At 37.7% G+C, this 21,119-nt stretch overlaps 4 protein-coding genes across 8 annotated transcripts; all 4 read left to right on the top strand.

Moving 5' to 3' along the window:
- The first annotated feature begins 38 nt into the window (after positions 1 to 38).
- On the top strand, positions 39 to 3,493 carry elp5 (elongator acetyltransferase complex subunit 5). Of its 3 annotated transcripts, none has more exons than XM_076973411.1 (8): positions 39 to 239; positions 1,084 to 1,144; positions 1,561 to 1,641; positions 1,841 to 2,052; positions 2,534 to 2,712; positions 2,808 to 2,903; positions 3,000 to 3,100; positions 3,209 to 3,493. In XM_076973411.1, the coding sequence occupies exons 1-8, from the start codon at positions 194 to 196 to the stop codon at positions 3,315 to 3,317; spliced, it is 885 nt and encodes a 294-aa protein (XP_076829526.1). In that variant the 5' UTR covers positions 39 to 193; the 3' UTR covers positions 3,318 to 3,493. The 3 variants fall into 3 exon arrangements, with proteins under 3 accessions (XP_076829526.1, XP_076829524.1, XP_076829525.1); XM_076973409.1 differs by lacking the exon at positions 39 to 239 and adding an exon at positions 405 to 900; XM_076973410.1 differs by lacking the exon at positions 39 to 239 and adding an exon at positions 413 to 900 and having other exon boundaries at positions 2,537 to 2,712.
- A 139-nt stretch (positions 3,494 to 3,632) lies between these two features.
- On the top strand, positions 3,633 to 11,318 carry ctdnep1b (CTD nuclear envelope phosphatase 1b). Its single transcript, XM_076973412.1, has 7 exons — positions 3,633 to 4,513; positions 5,580 to 5,646; positions 7,623 to 7,741; positions 8,288 to 8,476; positions 8,581 to 8,692; positions 9,983 to 10,067; positions 10,164 to 11,318. Exons 1-7 carry the CDS (start codon positions 4,400 to 4,402, stop codon positions 10,222 to 10,224), a joined length of 747 nt encoding a protein of 248 aa, XP_076829527.1. The 5' UTR covers positions 3,633 to 4,399; the 3' UTR covers positions 10,225 to 11,318.
- Positions 11,319 to 12,337: 1,019 nt separating this feature from the next.
- On the top strand, positions 12,338 to 15,500 carry gabarapb (GABA(A) receptor-associated protein b). The gene is made up of 4 exons (XM_076973414.1): positions 12,338 to 12,593; positions 14,193 to 14,271; positions 14,517 to 14,635; positions 14,780 to 15,500. The coding sequence occupies exons 1-4, from the start codon at positions 12,504 to 12,506 to the stop codon at positions 14,843 to 14,845; spliced, it is 354 nt and encodes a 117-aa protein (XP_076829529.1). The 5' UTR covers positions 12,338 to 12,503; the 3' UTR covers positions 14,846 to 15,500.
- Positions 15,501 to 15,652: 152 nt separating this feature from the next.
- On the top strand, positions 15,653 to 21,092 carry spata6l (spermatogenesis associated 6-like). Of its 3 annotated transcripts, none has more exons than XM_076973407.1 (13): positions 15,653 to 17,086; positions 17,509 to 17,646; positions 17,790 to 17,838; positions 18,002 to 18,043; positions 18,172 to 18,296; positions 18,537 to 18,620; positions 18,880 to 19,086; positions 19,491 to 19,599; positions 19,701 to 19,732; positions 19,921 to 20,069; positions 20,303 to 20,396; positions 20,540 to 20,638; positions 20,783 to 21,092. In XM_076973407.1, the coding sequence occupies exons 2-12, from the start codon at positions 17,569 to 17,571 to the stop codon at positions 20,624 to 20,626; spliced, it is 1,056 nt and encodes a 351-aa protein (XP_076829522.1). In that variant the 5' UTR covers positions 15,653 to 17,086; positions 17,509 to 17,568; the 3' UTR covers positions 20,627 to 20,638; positions 20,783 to 21,092. The 3 variants fall into 3 exon arrangements, with proteins under 3 accessions (XP_076829522.1, XP_076829521.1, XP_076829520.1); XM_076973406.1 differs by lacking the exon at positions 15,653 to 17,086 and adding an exon at positions 17,090 to 17,228 and having other exon boundaries at positions 20,318 to 20,396; XM_076973405.1 differs by lacking the exon at positions 15,653 to 17,086 and adding an exon at positions 17,090 to 17,228.
- Positions 21,093 to 21,119: the final 27 nt, after the last annotated feature.

Raw genomic sequence — 21,119 nt, 5'->3', positions numbered from 1 at the left:
CCCCTCGAAGGTAGAAAACAACGATCGAAGTTCTTTAGAACGCGTCTGCGCGTCGTCCTCGCCGCGCCTCGCGCGAGCCGCCGATGTCAACCGGTCGCGTGCGTTGCAATCAGTTGCGTTCACGGTCGCGTTGCTTGAAGCCCCTTACGGTCAAGATACACCAGACGAGCTGCGGCCCGTTGACTTATGGGAAATGGAGTTTAAACGCCGAGTCCCCAAACGCACAGCAAAGCTATCAGGTGGATGTAATTGGTACCTCGAAAATTACGTAAAATTTCCCTAATTAAAAACAGTTACTTATGTGGCAGGTTATTTAAAAAAATATGCCACCACGTTCAATTTTAAACTGAAAGGCACTATTATGTTTTTTATTTATTTATTATTTTATTTTATTTATCTAGTAACAAAATATAGAGCTCAGTGTATCACTGTATGACTGAGATGCATGAAGGCTGGTGGTATTCGCAATGTAGGTCACAAACCACACACTGCTGTGGATAACTACACCTACTAGCGTCAAGCTAGTGAACAAATGACCGGTGTGCGAGCCAATGATTATCAAAACCATAACTTGGGAACATACTCTAGATGGCGATATGCACTTCGCATTGGTTTGTAAGTTGCTATGATATAACTGAAGAAGAGAGGCTGGCTGTGCTATCATGCTACATGCAGCTGCCTGTTTTTGTTATTTTCATTCTTGTAGAATTTATTAGTTTTTTGAGTTGTGAAATTCAAGAAATGCAGTAAGAGTAGAAGTATTGACACAGTTAACTGGCTAGCTAGCTTCCAAACAATTCGAAACTCGGCGAACATAGTAACTTGGCTAAATAGCAGCCTAATTTATAATGTTAAACGTATTACAAGAAACAGAAACAGGAGGATTCGTTGTCATTCAGGGTAAAGTTACTGTATCTTTTTTTTACTGATCTCATTCCGTTTTTTTGCTTCATGGACGGATTTTTCCTTATGTATGTGTGGGAAAGGGGTGGTCATTCTTTTAAAATCTTCACTAATTAATGCAGTTGTGTTTTGTACATTTCCTTAAAGAGCTTTCTGTAATTTCGTATTTCTCCTCTGCAGACACCACCTGTTATTCTGGACGACAACTGTTAAAGTATTACATAAATTGCGCTATAAGGAGGTATGGGCGCACATAAAGGAAACGGATCTGATACAAAGGCAGAAAAAAAGAATTAATCTTTGTAGTTATCTTTAAGAACATATTTAAGCAATTGTCTGAGATGTTCAAACAGAAGTTTAAAAATGTCTAGTCTAGTATCATACCAAGTATGCTTAGAAGGGGGTCAAATGTGAAATAGGTTGTTGTTTTTTTTTGCCACACTGTTTACTGACAGAACATTATTTTTGTATTTATTTAAAGTTGTTTATTACCATTTTTATTATTACTATCAATGTAGCTGTTGTCTGAAGTAACACAAACACAGCATTAATATAGTTTTGGAGCACCCTCTCCAGCACTGCCTATATAGATTAACTTTGGGATGTACGATATAATACTTTACATTTCTTCTCTTGAATCACATTTAAATTGTTAAGGGAGGAGATTGTTCATGTATTGGGGTTTGAAGTTCCTGAGCAGGAGATTCATGAGGGATTGGACAGTAATTATACGCATTTGTAAGTCTTGGCATTAATCTTTTTTTTAATCATAAAATTGTTAATTTTACAGACATGTGTCAGCACTGCACCAAATAATCCCAATTTAAGATTCATCAGACAATATCCTATTTTGACACAGTGAATCAGATTCTGTCAAACTTTTAATGTCTTTTGAAATTACAGAAAGATGGTGCCCTGCTTGCTTTTCTGTTAATAGGCTTCAACTCCACAATGCATACAGTGACCCTCTGGGCTGGACTAAGCAGTCCTTGTTCACAGTGAAGCAGTTCACTACACCTGACATTACACAGCTGCTCAGTAAGACACAAAAGGCCAAAGCTTCAATACTTGTCATTGACTCACTGTCTTGGATTCTACGGCACCATGACCCTGTTGTGATATGTCAAGAACTTCAGAAGCTTAAAAGAGGTTAGTTACCTAGCAATGTCTTTGCAATCGTGGTGTATGTAGTTTGCTTTTTATAAGATTTTATGCACCTTTTAATATCCCTGCTTTTAAACTATGTATCGTATCTTCATTCATTTAAACCCATCTTATCTTTTTTGGACCATTTCACATTTGTAGCCTGAAGTAATGCCCTTATTGTGTGCTCTTGTATTGTATTACCTTGACCTCATGCAATAGGTCACACATCTGCACAATATACATTAAATATTTAAACATAAATTGTTGTTTTTCAACAATAAAATAAAAAATTTGATAATGTAGTTGGCCTCTTCTAAATGTTTTGTTGAATTCATGCTTGAAGTTAATTGAGATTGGATGCAGTTATATCATCTTAAAAGTTTACTACAATATTAATTTTAAAGCCCCTCTTGGAAAAACAGTATATCTTGTATATGTTCCTGGAGATGTATATTCTGATACAAGTATATTTCCTATCAACAAGCAGACGGCTCTATAAGGATGATTTTTGGGCTTCTGCACAAGGACCTTCATCAGCAGGGCATTGTGGGAAGTATATGCCACTTAGCCAGCACTGTTATTTCTGTGACACCTGTGGACATCACAGACTATGCTGAGGCCAAGACAATGCACCGCAAAAAATCTGGAAAGGTTAAGCAAGAGGTAATTAAACAGTTAATTAAAGGCATTTTAATGTGAAGTTTCTGAAGTTTTAATTATGAGCTTTAATTTAATGAGTTCTTTTTGTTTCCTGCTAGGAGAACCTTTTCCGATTAACAGATGATTTGACAATATCCATACAGAACAAGCCTAGCCAATCTGCACATGTACAGGCAGATTTAGACACAAATGAGGTGAATGTAATGTTTGGCTACTTAGATGTTTAAATGTCCCTCCATGCAGTTTAGGAGGTTAAAATGAGTTTTCTCGTGTGCTCCTCCATTCTGCAGGCAGATCCGACATCAAATTTGACCTTTAATCTTCGTTTGTCCGAAGCAGAGAGAGAAGCAAAGGAAAACGTTGCTCTCCCTTTTGCCTTTAGCCAAGAAAAGTAAGTCGCATTTATGATGGAGCCAGCACTTAAATAACGTAACATGTAAATGTTAATGTTGAAAATGCTGTGATTTTCCTATTAATTTGCTTCTTTATCTATAAACAGGAAGTCTGCTTTGTTGAGGCCAAGTCAGGGTTCTGGACGGATTATGTATGAACCTGATCCCAATGATGATTTTGATGAAGAAGACCCAGATGATGACCTTGACGTTTAAAATATGTCTCAGAGCTACTGCTCTGTGGATAAAACAGATAACCTTTGTATTGGTGCTAGAGAAAGTAAAAAATAGAAAATCTGTAAAAATCCTACCACGCTAAATAATATAAAAGCCTATATATAAAATATATGCATGTTTTGAAACTGTTGTAAACATCTTAATGACAAACTGTTGCTTGCATTTTGTCTGCCTTGATTTATGAGCTAAATATTTATGCAGTTTACGTTTTTAAAACTGAGTATATGAGGTGTGAAAATTGGTACAGAAAGGTGGCAAGCAAACAGTAACAGGTCACTTTAAACAAGGTGGTGTTTCACCTATTGTTACCATTGAATCAGTGGTGACATATCTTTAAATTTTTCATGGTAATGGAACTGGTCTAGGTGTCGGAATTGGGACCGGGAATTTTGTTGCTCCAAAAGAAATTGACATAAATGTGTTAAATATGTATTTAGGCGTTATGGTTACTTTTAAATATTAACAGCGCACTGATCTATTCTGATTTCCTAAAAAAACAGTTTTCCGACCTAAAATCCCAAAAGTCACATCAAGTTTTTAAGTGCCCCGGAAGTGACGTTGGGATGACGACGTCAGGCTGTAGTCCTGTTCCGGATTTGCTTTGAACTGCCATATAGCGGCTGACTGACTTTATTAGGTTAGTCACACGTCTCAGTTGAGAGGAGAAGAGGAAAACAAAAATAACGCTCAGTGTGGCAACAGCTAGATAATTTGTGCCCTTTTCGCGGTCCAATGAGAAGTACTCTCGTTACTGGCGTGTCCTGGAAAAACGGGGTTTGTTTCTGAGTGTCATTGTAAAGCTACCACGCCAGCTAACGTTAGTTGCATCTTCTGGCACTCCAGCAGCAGAACTACACCAAGCCGCGTATCTATCGCCATGCTCCGACCACCGAAGTGAAAGTTTGCACATGCAAATCTTTTTAGACATTTTTAGCTCCTTTCCATTTGAAGCAGAGACTCTCTGACAGAGACTGGAGTGGGCTGGGGCTCAGGTGGACGTTTGAGTTGTAACTACTTGGACGTAAGGGCTCGGCCACTGGAGCTGCGGACACACAGGTGTTATGGTGGACGTGCTGAAGACCCGTCAGTGTCTGCTGGGTGTCCGCACTCTCTTCGGCGCCACCTCCAAAATATGGGGCTTCTTTCTGTACGTGCTCAGGAAACACCTAAGAACGGTGAGCGTTTGGAAAATTGAAAGTTTATAAACTTGTTGTTTATCAGGTTGAATGAAATTTGAAGGACCTGAAAGACCTGTTTTGCAGTCTGACTTTTTTTTGTCCTTACAGTTGTGTAATCTGTACGTGAGTTTACGCAGTTTATAACCAGTGTTATGTGGGCCTAATGGCGAAGCCTCCGGGCGCTGTTAATGTGCGTGTGTGAATTTGCCTTGTTGGAGAGGTCTGTAACTGAATAAATAACAAAACAAAAAGTTAGTTTTCATTATTAGTTAGTTATGAGTAGCCCATATGAGTCATCAGTAAAGCTACAAGACAGCAGTCCTCTGCAGTATATACAAGCAAGCTGGTTGTGTAATAATATTTAGGATAACACTTTATGGTGCACAAACATCCCACATGGTCTGTAAAGATGTGGCCTCCTTGGAAATGTCAAGACAACTCTAGGTTTGATCAGGTTTCTTGGGTCTGGGTGAATGGGTGCAAAATATCTTTAGTGAAAAGTTCTGAGATGATGCTGGGATACCTAAAATCTTCAAGGGTAACCCTAAATTCTCACTGTAACTGGGGGACTAGGCTATTGGTTTGTGCAGTTTGTAGTCCGTGGACAAAGTACAGGTGTCTGAGCTGGGGTAGGAAAAGTAGAAGTAATCAAAAATTTTGTTTTCTAACCTTTGTGTCTGAGACTACTGGAAATATGTCTGTTTTCAATGTGCATATTGGCCTATTCAGTGGAGTCAAAGTACAGCTGTCTAATTTCCCTGGCTCAAAACTGATAGGAGTGAAATTTTTAATTGAAATTTCAATTAATTTTAATTGAAAGTGTGCAACCAGGTCTGGGATAACATCAGAAAGCTGTTTTTTTCCTTTTCCCAATGATCAGATAATGAAATGTTAATGTTATGTTGTTAAATGAAATGAAATTTGTTAATTTCAAAATTAACCATTTCTTGTGGTTTGTTTATCTCTTAAAAACAAGCAAACAAAAATGTTAAGCTTTCCTGTATGAATAAAGGCCCATAAAACATCATGTTTTAACACCACATTGTACTGTCTCCTGTTCTAGATAATCCAATATCAGACAGTGCGATATGATACCTTACCCTTGTCACCACTGTCCAGAAACAGACTCAGTGAGTATCTCTGTCTTGTGTTTCTGTCTGTTTTGCTGTTAAGAATTTTATAATCATTTGTGCATTAGGTTCAACCAAATAGAAGAATGCATGAGAGAAATTAAGTATTGATTATTGAGAATACTCTAACTGACTCGGATTTGACTCGGAACATTCTTTTCTCATATGTTTCTTAAAAGATCATTTTACATTTAAAATGCTTTTTATTTTTTACATAAATATATTGTTTTTAATAAAACAGTTTTATAAGACATGGGTATGGATTATGAAGGCGACACAAAAAACACCATATGAGGACCATAATGCTTATTACTGTTGATAAACATTTTGTTTTTCTCAATTACATTGGCATGGTTTTAGATCTGAAATGTCACGGGTAATAATATAAACTCAAGCTATCCCATTTCGAGGCTATGACCCACATTTCACTAAATGTCTTTCTGGCAGGTATGTCTCTGGCAGGTACGTCTCTGCCAGGCGTATAATGTAGCTATTTTAATGTATTATTGCTTGTTTCAGGGCATTTTTTTGCATTCACTCTAGTGTTCACTGCAGCAAGTGAAATGCTTGCTCAGATGATTGACTTGTCAAGAACATTCCAGTGTTTGGTCCTGAGAAACTCTTTAGCTAGGCCTATTTTTGGTTACTGTGCTATACACATAGGTAAGATTCTTTTGTAGATCTTATCCTGCTTTTGTTTCATTTTGTTAAGGACAAGTGAATTAGTTTTACTGGTAGCTATACACATCCATAGCATGTTTTAGAAGTAATTCTGTTCTACTTTGAATAATAAATCTTTCTAATTTTAATTCTTACCAGTGGGCATATTTGTAATTTGTTACTCTCCTAGATCAGAGTATTCTTTTGTCAATGCTAGTCTTTGACATATCTGTGCCTGTATTGGATGTTGTTCAGTTCTTTTTCACCCCAGCCTTTATTGAATATATTCTTCAGTTACTGATTAATGTGGCCTTGTGGTCTACCATGTTTACCATGTTTTCCAGTGCATTGTTGCTGCATAACACCATACTGGACAGCTGATTTTATTTTGGTTATATTTGAGATTCATTCATCCTGTTTGTCTCACCATGACGTGCTTTACTGCCACCGTAATTTCTTGAGTTATGTTCAGACTCCAGATTAGAATATTATCTCAGCCAAGTGGCCACAAGCTTGTGGACACAATACTGTCACATTTACGACATTGTTGGACACCCCAATACAAAAACATAAGCATTAATATGAACTCTGTAGTAAGTGCTACAGAGGAAGCGTGTGCTTGTGTGTGTGTGTGTGTGTGTGTGTATGTGCGAGACATCTTTTGACACTCTGCTGCCTTGCATGGGCTGAGCTGCTGTTGCTTCTAGAGACTTCCACTTCACAGCGAGGCACTTCCAGTTGACTGGGGCTGATCTAGCAGGGCAGAAATTTCACACACTTGCTTGCCGCATACGTGGCATTCCTGTGACAGTGCAAGATTTAAAGCCACTGAGGTGTTCAACATGACCCCTTCTCCTGCCAGTGTTGGTCCATAATTGCTTGGGTTTACATACCTGTTAACAAAAGCTGTGAACTCCTTAACTCTGTGTTTAGGGAGGATATCTTAAGTATTTATAGCCATACATTTTATGTGGTTTATACACAGATCCCAATAGACTCATATTGGAGCTTTTGAAATCAAGGCGTTCTTCTAGCAACTTAACTGTATTCATTTAGAATTTGCCCCAACACACACAGACATAGTGACATAAATTTAAAAAATTGACAAGAGATTCATTTGGTTTCAGTGTAAATGGAATGAACAGAATACATAAGGATGGAATAGACAGTGGGACAGTGTATAACCAATCAGGCAAATGGGCTTTTAATACTTTGAGTGGCCATAGACGGGCAGGGCATATATATGTGTGTGTGTGTGTGTGTGTGTAATATATATTATATTGGCTGTTGACCATGGCATTGGTGTATTTGTGCAGATGCAGTGAAGAGGAAAATTCTGGTTTTAGACCTTGATGAGACTTTGATACACTCTCATCATGATGGGGTTCTGAGACCGCCGGTACGGCCAGGCGCTCCACCGGACTTCATCCTTAAAGTAAGAACACGCAGCACCAGGGAGTAAAACTCACGACGTCAGAAGAGTGACGAACGAATCGACACATTCTGCTACACTCAAACGTCAACATCAGAGAAGCCAGTTAGGCTGTTTTGAAGTCACGCCAAACATACCTTGGGAAAACCATCACAGACAGTTGTTTGGTTTTGGACTGCACTCAGGATATGCCTCCTTTCTTTAATGACCCCAGTGTTACTTGAGCCTGATTACTGTATTTACAAGGTCTTGATCTTCTTGAGCCTGATTACTGTATTTACAAGGTCTTGATCTTCTTGGCTGTTATATGATGAATAGAGAGGAGGTCGTTATTTTCAATATAGCCAAGTGTGAATTTAAAGACAGGTGTGTCTAGCTTAAGCTTATGCTCACTGATTTGTCCCCTAAGAATCATATGTATAAATGTAGGTAGCAGCATACCTACCACTGTCTCCCTGAGCAGCTGTGTATACAATGAAATGTGCCTCACCGTCAGTATGAGAAATGAACTGCTTCTCCTCTTTCCCTCTTCTCTTGTTCTGTATTCAGGTTGTTATAGACAAACACCCAGTCAGATTTTTTGTGCATAAAAGGCCCCATGTGGACTTCTTCTTAGAGGTGGTCAGCCAGTGGTATGAGCTGGTGGTATTCACTGCTAGCATGGAAATCTATGGGTCAGCAGTAGCTGACAAGTTAGACAACAACAAAGGCATCCTGAAGCGCAGATACTATAGACAGGTAACTGAATTCCAATAGTTACTTGCATTTTTTTAAATCATTCAAACTGTCTCCAGTGTTTCTCCAGAGAAGATAATGCATGCACAATTCTCCCTTTTTCACAGCACTGCACATTGGATTTAGGTAGCTATATAAAAGACTTGTCCCTTGTACATGGTGACCTTTCCAGTATAGTAATTCTTGACAACTCACCTGGAGCATATCGCAGTCATCCAGGTAAGCTAAAATCAACTGATTCAGACAGTTTTATATGAAGTCTATTTTATTTGGTTCCAAGTTCATGTAGCTACTTATTAAAGCAGGTCTATATAATTGACACGGCTCAGAGATGATGCACCTGTGCACAGTTTTAAAACTAGTGGGTTTTACGTAAACCATTTTAAACTCTTTCCATTAGTCAGTGTATTCATGCTGGCATTTATCAGTGAATAGACTTTTCTTGGAAAAAGAAGAAACAAATATTGACTTTTCCACTTAATCCTAGAGCAGGGGTACACAACTCTAGTCACTAGCTTCTTTTCCACTCTAAGGACGAATGTTTGAATATCTTTCTAATCGTGTTTCCACATGAACATGTTTCAGCATGAAAATTTTACTAATCATGTTCAATGTGGTTAATTAACCGTGCTCAGATCACATAACTGAGTGGAATGGATTAATAACTTTAGAGTTTCGCTGATTCCACACACTGAGGTGAACCTCTCATCGCCAGTGTTTGCCACTTAAATGAAACCGGTGCTGTTTTGTGCACACACAAAAGCAGTCTGTATAGCTCCAAATGAACCATCGTGTCGGACGCATGCAGCAGTCAGACTTTTGTAACATTGCTGCCACAATTTGTCCTTGATTTTCAGCACAACTGAATAAACAATCACTCAGAAGTCTGGAATGTGCAGAATGGCCTAACACTGAAGTGGAAAATATACTATTGATAATTTCCCTGCTCCAAGGTTGGAGTATGATAAATCACATTAGAGGCTCGTGGTATAAGTCACAAAAATTTAACAGATTATTTTCCTAAAAGATATCTGACATGATCAGTTTCACACTAGTTGGCAACTTGGTTGAAACAACATCTTTACCACTGTCCTTAGCATTCATATGCCCATGTGCTTGTGTTCGACTATGATTCTTTCTAATGGTGTTTTATATTAGGTTTGAGAGATTTACACTTAAGGTTGCTATGTGCTTCTATAATTCTGTGACCCCTGTGCCATGGTACGGTATCTCTATATGAACGAACATGTCAAGGTTAAGAGATGATTATCTATTTCCCTCTCCTCTCTACTTTTCTTTCTCTACTTACATCTGACCTCTCTCCTGTGTAGTTAGACTGGCTGATGTTCGATTAGAAAACTTGTCTTAAGATGCTCCAAGCTCACAAATAAACCTCTAGCATCTGAAGATCAGTATGGTCTCTTGACTCATCTTTGCCTGTTTTCTAACACGCAGTTAACTTTAGTACAGCAGTTTTGTATTATAAATACTTTCTCTTTGTTCCCGCAGATAATGCAATACCTATAAAGTCATGGTTCAGTGACCCCAGTGATACAGCACTTCTTAACCTGCTGCCAATGTTGGATGCACTGAGGTGATCATTTAAACAATATCAATATATGCAACAATACTGATCAAGAGCAAGTGTCATTGTGTTGTAATGAAACTCGAACATGTCTTCTATCTACAGATTTACTGCTGATGTCCGGTCTGTCCTTAGCCGAAACCTCCACCAGCATCGACTCTGGTGATTGTCCAGATAGCACACCTTGTGTTTTCTTCTCCTTTCTACCAGACTTCTGCCTTATCTTCACCCTCTTAATGCTGATGCCGCTTTCCTACAACACCTAGCACAAGGGTGCACAGCGGCTCAGATGTGAACTTAATAGGATTGAGGAAAATGATGGCAGAGAGTTGCCAAACTAGAGGACGAGGACAAATGGGAATGAAATGGAGTATCTGCCTTACAGTTCCTTACAGAAGGGCATTGAGGTTGTCTGGTATATCTGGTGCACGTTGTGAGGTACTTACGACTGCACAAAAATCCAGTGAATGCTGGGATGACCAGTGTGAAAACTCGGAGCAACTGGTTTTACTTGTATGGTGTTCCAGACTAAAAAAGTGGTAAGCTCTCTGAGAGGGATGATTCTGGAGAGCAGGACTATAGTTCTCAGGTTACAGCACACAGCATATTCTGCTTCCATCGCGGTGGGTGTGAGGGCAGAAGAGCCTAAAGGACTCCCGGCTTGTGATCGTCCGTAGGCAGCAGCACTGCTGAATTGGGAGCCCTCGGAAAGCAGCCGTCCAGGCACTGCCTGTCTAATGTGAGCGCCGTTAGAACAGACTGTTTGACTTTAGCCCCCTGGACAGCAGTTCACCGTCCTGAAGTGTCTAGGGTTAACTGTGCAATTCACTCATATACACTTGTGGGGAAATATGCCTGTGTCTTATTTATTGTTTTCTTCCTTTTCTTTTTAATACTGACCTGGAGGCAAGGAAATTTTAAATCAGAATGAGATCTAGATTGGACACCGTATCACAAAAAAAATTACTGGAGAAAATGGGTGCCTGCTAAACAAGGTAACAGGTTTGGTGGACATTTTGTGATGTTTAATAGAACAATTGTTTTCTCATGGACCTCTTAATGTGGCTAAATTCAGGGTACCGTAAATTTAAAGCCACCGGAGTATTGTTGAGGTACAGTTTTCAGTCTTTACATTGATTCTACAAGGGCAATGTCAATTTTCCCCCAGACTGTTCCGAAGCAAATTTATAATAATTTTATACCTCTGGTTAATTTATTCTTTCTGTGCCCGAAATGGTATTAAACTGGAGAGCATTTAAAGAGATGTGTGGCTGGCCCCTGTTTGAGATGTATGGTTTCTTACAATTTTTCAAAAGTAAAAACTGCTTTTTTAAAACTTAAGAGTTAACTTAAGTCCTGAGATCTGCACGTAACTAATAAAACACGTGTCAGTATGAAGTTTCTCTCTTTCTGAGTAAGGATGGATTGATGGATTTGCACATAATCTCTAGAGATTTGGTCACGGTTTTGTTCTTCTTTTCCCATTCCCATTTCTGGAATTAATCCCAAGCATTCTGATTACATTATATGAGCAGGGACTAAAAGAAGAGCCACGAATAATATGGAATGTTAAAACTAAGATTGTTTCAGTGGTGACTAAAGTCTAATATCTAACATGCCAGCCATGACAGCATCAGTCACCGTCCAGAGGGGTACAATTATAGCAACAGTATAAATACTCTAAACCACAGACCCACTAGAGGGGTGAAACGGGAACATATATAGTCATATTTTTAAAAAATGCTAGCGAACTGCCTTTCACTATAAAGATGTAAAAGTAGTAAAAAATTGTAGCACACAAGATATCCAAAGCAACAGTACATTTTGGACAGAGGTCCTAGTATAGTGTGTGTGTGCGCTAAGCAAGTCCATGAACTGAATCGTGACGGTGACGCAACAGACTGAAAGTAACTAGTTAATTTGAGTCATTCTAGGATTAAGACTCAAAAAGTTAAAATTGGACGTTTTAGGTATATGTTTAGGTTAGTAGATTAGTAATTACATCTGCCTTCAGTTGCATTTTACCAGTTGGGAACATTTTCATTCAGTCTACAAATTTCCCCACATCTCGTGACGACTACGTAAACACCGACCGAACATCATCTTGGACGCTCTGCGCTTTGGCAGGGTCATGACAAAGTAGTACCTGCATCAATATTATGATACAAAGAGCCAGAATATCAGCACTTGTTTTTTATTGAATTTACTTATCTTTTTCGCATGTTTAAATTTGAATAATGTAGAGAAAAGTATACTAATCACTGATAATATCTGAGGAAACACTGGTTGACGCAACTATTGTTATTGTATTCATCCGCGTCAAAACACCTTCACAAAACGTTGTTGGCTGGCTAGCGATCGGTTTCGCTGTTTAAATCCTGGAGTTTGTTAGCTTCGTGTACAACCGGCAGTTTATTACATTGCAACGTCTGGTATTTACTTGCGATGAAGTTCCAGTATAAAGAGGAGCATCCGTTCGAGAAGAGGCGATCAGAGGGAGAGAAAATAAGAAAGAAGTATCCCGATAGGGTTCCTGTAAGTATCTAGCTAGCTAAATGGATAACTAGCTAGCTCGCTCACCTCTACGCCGTTGTTAACATTAGTTACTGAATACCGACATCTGTCTCGGTATTATACAACGCTGGGTATACACAGGTAGTGTAGCTAGGTTAGTTGTCTTACGAACTAGTCGACACCGAATAAAATTGGTAGAGTTAGCTATTTAGCTATCAATATATGTTCTGAAGACATGCGATGTGAGCCACAGATCTCTGGCTATGTGGTTAGACAACGTTAAGTAGGTGATCTACCCTAAGTACATCTAACCCGTTTGATGGCGACCAGTAAACTGTTTTACTAACTTGTAATTGTACCCTCTTTATAATTAGCTCACTAACATCACAACCACAAAAAGTGATGTTGACTGTATCGAAGGTAATACGTTAGTAGGCCCAAGATACAGCAGCATAAATATCTTAGTTAACATAGCTATCTGCCTAGCTAGACATGTTAAGTATCAAACACTTGACACTAGCCAAGTTAACCATTTAGATAGGTCTAGTGTAAATACAGTGTAGTGCAGTTTGTGTAATCTAAGATAGGTTGCTAACCTTATGTAGTGCTGGATTATAATGCATACACCTACCTTGTGTTTGCACACAATTTGTTATGAACACAAATTGTTATAGGTGTACAATTCTACATAGTCATCATTCATAGCATAAAGTAAAGATTCATATTAATCAATTTGAAATTTGTCAGCCATCGGCTGTGTTTTGAGTTCATTATTGACATTGACATGGCCACAGTAATAGGTGTTGGTACCTGTTGGTGCATTGGTAGGTGTGTATTAACAGCAGTGTTGCTGGAGTGTTTACACTTGATGTCACTACTGTGTGGACAATGGGCTGCCACCCAATGGGCTGGCTATAGTCTCTACACCTACAAGATGTTACTAAACAAATACAAGTTCGGTATGTGTGCTAAATATGAAGTTAAAAATCTTGAGACTGGCTTGCAATTGGATTAAACCTTTTAAAGACCACTAACACACTTCTTCCATCTTTTCTAACTCTGTAATAATCCCACATCTCTGTAGAGCTGGTAGAACTGGTAGAACACATGCAGAGACTTCCTTGAATTTCAGTCATGCCATGATTGTTCATTGAAAATGAGTATGTGGAGGTATATGATAAAATAATTATTAAATAATTTTCATTATAAAGGGTAGATCATGTAGAGTATAAGCATAGCTTATCTCTAAAACCTAATAAAAAAGCATTTGGTTTGTGGTTATTTTTAAAGTATGCACTTGTATAGCCAGGATCAGGACAAAACATACATTTGAGTACATGTAAACTGAAAAACACATGGAAAGGTTTAAACTGTAACTACACTATATTTGAAAATATCTAGTCATGTAAAAACTAAATATTTATGTTGAAGTGAGGGCTAAATATGAACTTGATCTTTTGGAGCCATTCTTATGCAACTAATAAGAATTTATATTGATCATTCACAGCACTGCAATTTACTCCAAGACTTGGCTCAACCCTAGTCTGGAAAACCAGGGCTTTCTATACTGATAAATCACTTTATTGGTATTGACGTAATTGTTGATGTTTATTGATCTAGGTAATTGTTGAAAAGGCCCCAAAAGCCAGAATAGGAGATTTGGATAAAAAAAAATACCTTGTCCCCTCTGATCTCACAGGTAAGCAATGCAATTTTTAAATTGTCCAAAATCTCATGTCACATGGTATAGATGTTGATAGAAAATGTCTGAAATCATCATAAAACTAAGCTATTAATTGTTATCATTAAATACTTAATTTAAATTCCTAATTTATTACCAAGTCACCACTATTTAGTGTCCTGTCTACATTCTTTATATTAGCATTTTTGTCACTAAGGCGCTGATAACCTGTAGTCACCAGTCATTTCTGTGTCTCATGGTAGTGGGTCAGTTCTACTTTCTCATCCGAAAACGAATCCACCTGAGGGCAGAGGATGCGCTATTCTTCTTTGTAAACAATGTAATTCCTCCTACATCTGCAACCATGGGCTTGCTATACCAGGTATGCCATCTGTGGATTTTCTCTCTCTCTCTCTCTCTCTCTCTCTCTCTCTCTCTCATATACATCCTTTCACAACTACTACATCTTGTTTGTTTATCCAGTATGAATATGATTTGTCAACCTTTGCTCTGTTCCCCATTTTAGGAGCATCATGAAGAGGATTTCTTCCTGTATATTGCATACAGTGATGAAAGTGTGTACGGAAAATAGAACCAATGGGAAAACCTCACATCCTTTTAAAAGAATATATAAAACCATATCAGCTGCCTAGAGTTCTCAGAGCTAAATCAGATGCACTTTTCTGTCTTTTTTTAATGTATATATATAATTTCTTTTAAAGTCTCATCACACTCTCAAGGTTGCTTTGTTTTTTGCTACATAATGGTTTTGAGAAGTCACTTTTCTGTTGTACAATCTTTGTTCTAGAATTTATATTATAACTGTCTGTAAAGTGATGCTTATATTTTTGTCAATTTGGCAACAGTACTCTTAATGATTAGTACTTGAAGGATATAGTGTTTATCTCCCTAGATTTTGAAATGTATCTTGGTTGTACCTAAATCTAGTGTATTAATTTAGTGTACTTAAATTCTGCATGACCTTGAAAAGTTTGGGATGGCATTTGTTTGGCATCTACTGACCAGTCAGATATATATATAAAAAAAGCAAGCTAAAGTCTTTGTGATCTCTAATGCGGTTTAATTACTTACATTGATTTTATTTGATTTAGCTTGATTTAGGGGATAGTATAGCTTTAATATTTAGTTTATTTAGCAGAACTTTTTGTTTGTTTTTGAACTCTGTATTCAGCTGCATTTCTGGTACCCTTGACTTGTGGTGACCATAAAAACTAAACACACATGAACTGCGTCTCTTCCCTCACTCACTCCGTCCACTTTTGGTTTAAATACATTTAGGTTGATCCCTTATTATAAGCAGGGGAAAACCTGCATACGTTCATGGCATTCTGAATGAATGCAAGAAGACAAGTACAGAGACTTTGCTCTGTCAATCCACTTTTGCTGTTTCTGTATGTTTGTGCTGTTTATATGGTCTTTTGCTGTCCTGTAGATTAGTTCCTCCTGCTTCAAGAAAAATGAGGCCAGGGCTATGTGTCACAAACAACACATAGCTGGGAAATCTGTTTTTCATGCACAATTTTAGACCAGATAATATAAACTTGAAATGTTTTCACCTTTCAGTATCTTTTTGGTAAGAGACACAAACCTGAACTGTGAATTATTAAAATGGAATGAAATTCAAGGTAGAAGAAGCATTCTTTCAGTTAATTAAAACAATGGATTTTTTCAATGCACAAATTGCTTTCCTTAGTTAATATGATTATGAATTCAGGGACGTTAATCTGCAAGACCTTTTTCCAGTTCCTTGGCAATTCATTCTCGTAATCTGAAAAAAAAGAAATTGTCTTTTTATTGGTTTTGTAAAAAAATAATGTTGCACATAGCATCCAATGACTAGTTGATAGACTAGCTTAATTTCAAAAGCATAAATCACTGGTTATGCAGTATTTATTTGTGTATGCTAGAAAAACATGCTCACTTGTTTAGGCTGTAGTATTATTTGAGTAATTACAGTGAACTATAAATGTGATAAAGCATTATTCTTCACTTCCGGTATTTAGTTATATAGTAAATAAAATAAAAGTCTTGCAGTATGAAAATGGCTTTTTTTGGAATGCCCCTCACGTTAGTACATTCACTATTTACCTCATAGTGATCCAACTGGAGAAGTTGTTTTCAGGCAAGAAATGCTACTACTTCATAAAAATGTGTCGGCTTCTTTTTGTAGCATAAACAAATCAAGCGATGACAGCCATGCGCACAGATCATGGTAACATGTTGATATATCCCAGGAGCAGGGAGAAGAAAGTCATAAAGCAACTGTTTCAGTTCTAGAAGATGTTCTTGAGTGTCCATCATTTGAAGGAAGGCATTACTATCAGATACTTAGTTTAAAAATGCAGTGTAATAGAGTGTTGCAGCAACACCACAAATTTATGTTGAATACTTTATTTAAAAATGTATCTTGACCGTTGCTTCCACTGACCCCTCCTCTGGGACTGGTTTTGGCTCAGGGCTCCCCTGCACAGCATCCCCGAGGGAATACAATTTCCATGTTCCATGGTGGTTCCCCTGATTCTGAACCCTGTCCCACTGTTTTGGTTTGTTTGTTTGCTTTGTTTTAGCTCCTTAAATCATTTTTAAAGTATCACCAAGTAGATTTTTAGCTGATTTGAACTATGTTAGACCAGAAATAATTTAGCTGCATTATGGGTAACGATGTAGTGAACGTAAAAGAAAATGGGATATAACCAGTCAGAATTCGAACACTAGAAAATGGCTGACACTAGGGCACTAGGTAGGGTGCGATTTCTGACATGCCGAAAGACACGTTAAATACCATGGAAACGTGACGCTGACTTGAAGTTAGGTACGTGGTACTTTGCTAGCAACTAGTAAAGTTGGGTAATTCACTAAACGTTTCTGAAGCGACTTTTATATAATTGATAACAATATATACGGGCATGTCTCAGAAAGGACTCAGAGTGGTTGTTGAACTACACCTTAGAGCGGTAAGGGGTATTTCGTTTTAACCCCTTATTAGCTACGCTAACAAACGTAGCTAAGATAGCCCGTGAACTATCTAAGCTAAGAGCAACAACTAGCGGTGTTAATAAAAATGTTGAGAGCTGATTTCATAGGTCAGTTAATCTGTGAACAGTTTGCACACTAGTAAAATTCCAGTATAGTTTTGTCTTTAAAACAAATGTATTGAGGGTTGCATTGTTATAGACAGACATTTGACTGTATGTGTGTCTTAGGCGACTAAGTAGTTAAATATTTTGGTTGCAGATAACCTGTCCTGGTGTGCATTTACCAGCCAAAGATGACATATACCTCAGTGTGCGCCTGATGAACCAATACAGGAAGTCTGAATGTCTACCAGCAGTATTCCCATTACTGTTTAGAATGAAAATGAGGTTTGAAAAGGTTGGATGACTTTTATTTTTGTTTTGTTATCAGTGTGATCATTTTTTGTGATGTCAGTGTATTAAATGTTAGAGTATATACATTCTAAAGGTTTGTTTTTCAATTGTACACATACCTCTTGATCTGCTTTGCTTTTCATACAGATATTCAAGTATGCTATCGATCCTGCAGTTGTTGCTGAAATCTTACAATGTACTCACTGAGTTAATTAATTTTACATTCAATTTTCTTTGCTGTCCAAACATTGAAGCACTATTTTTAAACTATTTGTAGTATTTGCAAACTCAGCAACAAGCATATATAATAGTCTGCAAGTATACTTCTATTACTGTAGGTTATATTTTCTCTATTACAGGTGAAACAGTCAAAGTTCAAATTATACAGTTGATTCCTCCAGGTAAATCTGAAGATGACACCTGGTAGCTTCATAACACAACTTTCAGCACCCCAAGGAATAAGCTGCTTCTGTAAGAACATATGGATTGTAACCAGTGAAACGATTGCATGGGGTTTTCTTTGCTGCAGCTGGTTATGTACTGGCCAGTTATGAAGAGGATGCTCGAAGATTTCTCTTCCCTGAGCCTAAATTGGTCCCATCTTTTTCTGGGGAAGGCCGAGAAGTTCTAATGACCAGGGATCCTTCTTTTCCTGTAAGATAATCTCTAACTGTGATTTTACATAAGGTAAAATAAATAATAAAATGAATGGCAATAACCTGCATTTTTATAAAATATATTTACTGTGTATGATATAATTAAGACATATTAAAACTTTATAAATTGGATTTCAGTTGAAATAACAAATATCAGCTTTCCCTTCAAACTAGTATGCATAATAATGTCTACTGATTTTGTGCATAGAGGTAACTGTGCCTTGCTCTTCATCCACAGGGCATTTCTCCAAGGTTAGAATTCTCTACTAGGACGGCAATCAGCGAATGCTCAGACAGACTTAATTCCCAGAGTGTCCCTGTGGTACAGTCGTGCTCTTTCAGACTCAAAACATTGCTTTTAACTTCCCTGCTTGGTATCCTAAATATGCACATCATCTCTTTTGATACCAACCATGATAATATTAATTAGCTTATACTGCATGAAACTTATTCGAGTATTTTGTTCAGAGGAAAACTGAAGCCTAATTCATAAACCGAAGACATGCAATTTGTGCCACGATACCTTTCCAATAAAGTTGTCAAAGCTCATGAAATTCCGTAACTATGTCCTTTTTTATCAGAGGGTAATGACGAGGAAAAGAGCCAAGAAGCCCAGGCTGCAGGGCTGCCTTTCGGCAGATCGCCACCGGTCCTCTGCACCGTGCAGGCCACAAGGCCTGTGGGACACAGGGAGGGGGGGTGAGGCACCTCGGTCCCGTTCGCTCTCCCCCTTCCCCAGGACTGAGTCAAACTGGATCAGCTCTTCTCCTCAAACAACACACAGACACGTAAGCCTAGCAGGTGGTCTCCGTACCAATATTCAGGCTTTTTTCCCCCTAAAGTCCAGGTAGGTACTGTAGCTATTCAAATGGCATGTGATGTGTTTGCTTGCTAATTAAGTTATTATGCCTTCCTATGCATATATGAACTAAGAGAATGTTACAACAATCATTTTATTCATGGTGATCAGATATATCCGATAGGTTTTACAGTAATTTTTCATGATTTTAAAAATACTTGGACTCCAGATCCAACATTTATAATAATAATAAAAAAAAATCTCTTCTACCGTAGCAGCCAGCAGGGGGCAGAAACCTAACTGTCTGAAAACAGTGAAATCCTGCACCCACTGAAATTAATTATGTATAAAGAGAAGCTTGATGTTGTATAACAGATTTTTTTTTTTGCCCAGGGAATGGGGTCATGGTCTGGGGGTGGAGGTGCATCTCACTGCTCACCTAGTAGAAAGAGCAGGTTAAGAAACCCATCGCCTCATGACTCTAAATACACCAGGGAATCAGGTATTGAGCCTTAGTTTCAGAGTACGTATACTGTACACAACATAGCTGAGGTAAATGAGTAAAAGTGATTAAACATTGATTTTGTAAACATTTCTACGTAGGAAACATTAGAAGAAGCCATTCCAGTCCCTTGGTATGTTATTTTTATTAATGAAAGAAAAAAAAAATATATATATATATATATATATATATATATATATATATATATATATATATATATATATATATATATATATATATATATATTTTTTTTTACATTTTATGCCACCTGAAAGTGCTATATTAATATTATATTATTACTAACAATTAAATCTCAATTAGGTTCCCAATGATGGCTCTTCTTCAGAGACAGATGATCTCCTTCCTTCTAGTGAGGACTTGGGCAGGTACATTCCCCTTCTGGGATATGAAGGCTCTCCCAGCACAGCAACAATGACTCATTCTAACATGGCAAGCCCAAGAAGAAACAGGTGTGTGTGTGTCTTATTACATGGAACTGAACACTATGACTACTATTATATGTTCTATATATAGTATTTGTTTTAATTCCGAATAATAATGTACAGTAATATCAGTTTCAACAAAAAAAAGAAAAAAATACTGCCAAGCCAAATGCTTCATCCAGGTTATTTTATGTCTATATATAAGCTGACACCTCAAAAACTGGCCATTATTACTGCACATTATGTTTTTATGTTGACAGTTCTCTCTCATGTAGCACAAATGCGTGGGAGGAGGTTCAGGAGCGGGTCCAGAACCTCCTCACATCTCCCAATGCCAAGCACAGACTGGCCTTTGTGAGTAACACTAGCACGCACACACACACGCACGTACCCACGTACGCACACACACACACACACACACACACACACACACACTTAGTAGCTATACCATTAGTGACTGTGCCTTATATTATACCTTCCTTCCTGTCTTCTGGCAGGGTGCTACGGAGTCAGAAATAGACGAGGTGTTAGCACGGAGATCCATTTCATGCCCCTTAAGCCCAGGGAAAAAAACATATATCTAAGAAAAACAAATGGTAATATTGATAAGCATATTAATACGATCATGTATTTACTGAGCACAACAGTAAAAGTATAAATTATCATAGGTTTCTAAAAGCATTGTTATAAAACCATAGAAGGAAAACATGGTAAAAAAAAATCTTAAACTGCTTTCTTAGGTGTCATAGTGTATCCATGGATTTAGGACATTCTTCCTCTCCTGTCTGTGAAGCAGTCAGAAGTGCCCAACCCATTTCAGCATCGATTTGTCAATTATATAATTTTATTTTGTGTGTGTGTGTGTGTATACACTTCTGTGTGAAGTCTATCATAGTTATGAAATTAATATTTGAGTTGCCTACACCTTGTGTTATTTATTGGAGCCCCATTCTACTTTTAAAATGTACTCAGTACTGAGAATGAAAAGCAAACATTTGGTGATTCGATTAAGCATCTTGTGTTTCACAGGATTAAAATAAAAAATGTACAACATAAAGAATGAAGTTAATTGGCTTA

Source organism: Brachyhypopomus gauderio, chromosome 14, assembly GCF_052324685.1.
Source record: "Brachyhypopomus gauderio isolate BG-103 chromosome 14, BGAUD_0.2, whole genome shotgun sequence".
Taxonomy (NCBI): Eukaryota; Metazoa; Chordata; class Actinopteri; order Gymnotiformes; family Hypopomidae; genus Brachyhypopomus; species Brachyhypopomus gauderio.
Note: the sequence above shows the minus strand (reverse complement) of the source record. Positions and strands in the feature narration are given on the sequence as shown.

Bases quoted from the DNA above. Each gene is read 5' to 3' on its own strand.
- elp5 (XM_076973409.1), top strand. From the start codon at position 849: ATGTTAAACGTATTACAAGAAACAGAAACAGGAGGATTCGTTGTCATT. The intron at 1,145-1,560 runs GTATGGGCGCAC...TAAATTGTTAAG, and splicing joins ATAAATTGCGCTATAAGGAG to GGAGGAGATTGTTCATGTAT. The intron at 3,101-3,208 runs GTAAGTCGCATT...ATCTATAAACAG, and splicing joins TTTGCCTTTAGCCAAGAAAA to GAAGTCTGCTTTGTTGAGGC.
- ctdnep1b (XM_076973412.1), top strand. From the start codon at position 4,400: ATGGTGGACGTGCTGAAGACCCGTCAGTGTCTGCTGGGTGTCCGCACT. The intron at 7,742-8,287 runs GTAAGAACACGC...TTCTGTATTCAG, and splicing joins CACCGGACTTCATCCTTAAA to GTTGTTATAGACAAACACCC. The intron at 8,693-9,982 runs GTAAGCTAAAAT...TTGTTCCCGCAG, and splicing joins AGCATATCGCAGTCATCCAG to ATAATGCAATACCTATAAAG.
- gabarapb (XM_076973414.1), top strand. From the start codon at position 12,504: ATGAAGTTCCAGTATAAAGAGGAGCATCCGTTCGAGAAGAGGCGATCA. The intron at 14,272-14,516 runs GTAAGCAATGCA...GTCTCATGGTAG, and splicing joins TGTCCCCTCTGATCTCACAG to TGGGTCAGTTCTACTTTCTC. The intron at 14,636-14,779 runs GTATGCCATCTG...TCCCCATTTTAG, and splicing joins CCATGGGCTTGCTATACCAG to GAGCATCATGAAGAGGATTT.
- spata6l (XM_076973405.1), top strand. From the start codon at position 17,181: ATGTCTCAGAAAGGACTCAGAGTGGTTGTTGAACTACACCTTAGAGCG. The intron at 18,044-18,171 runs GTAAATCTGAAG...TCTTTGCTGCAG, and splicing joins TATACAGTTGATTCCTCCAG to CTGGTTATGTACTGGCCAGT. The intron at 20,397-20,539 runs GTGAGTAACACT...GTCTTCTGGCAG, and splicing joins CCAAGCACAGACTGGCCTTT to GGTGCTACGGAGTCAGAAAT.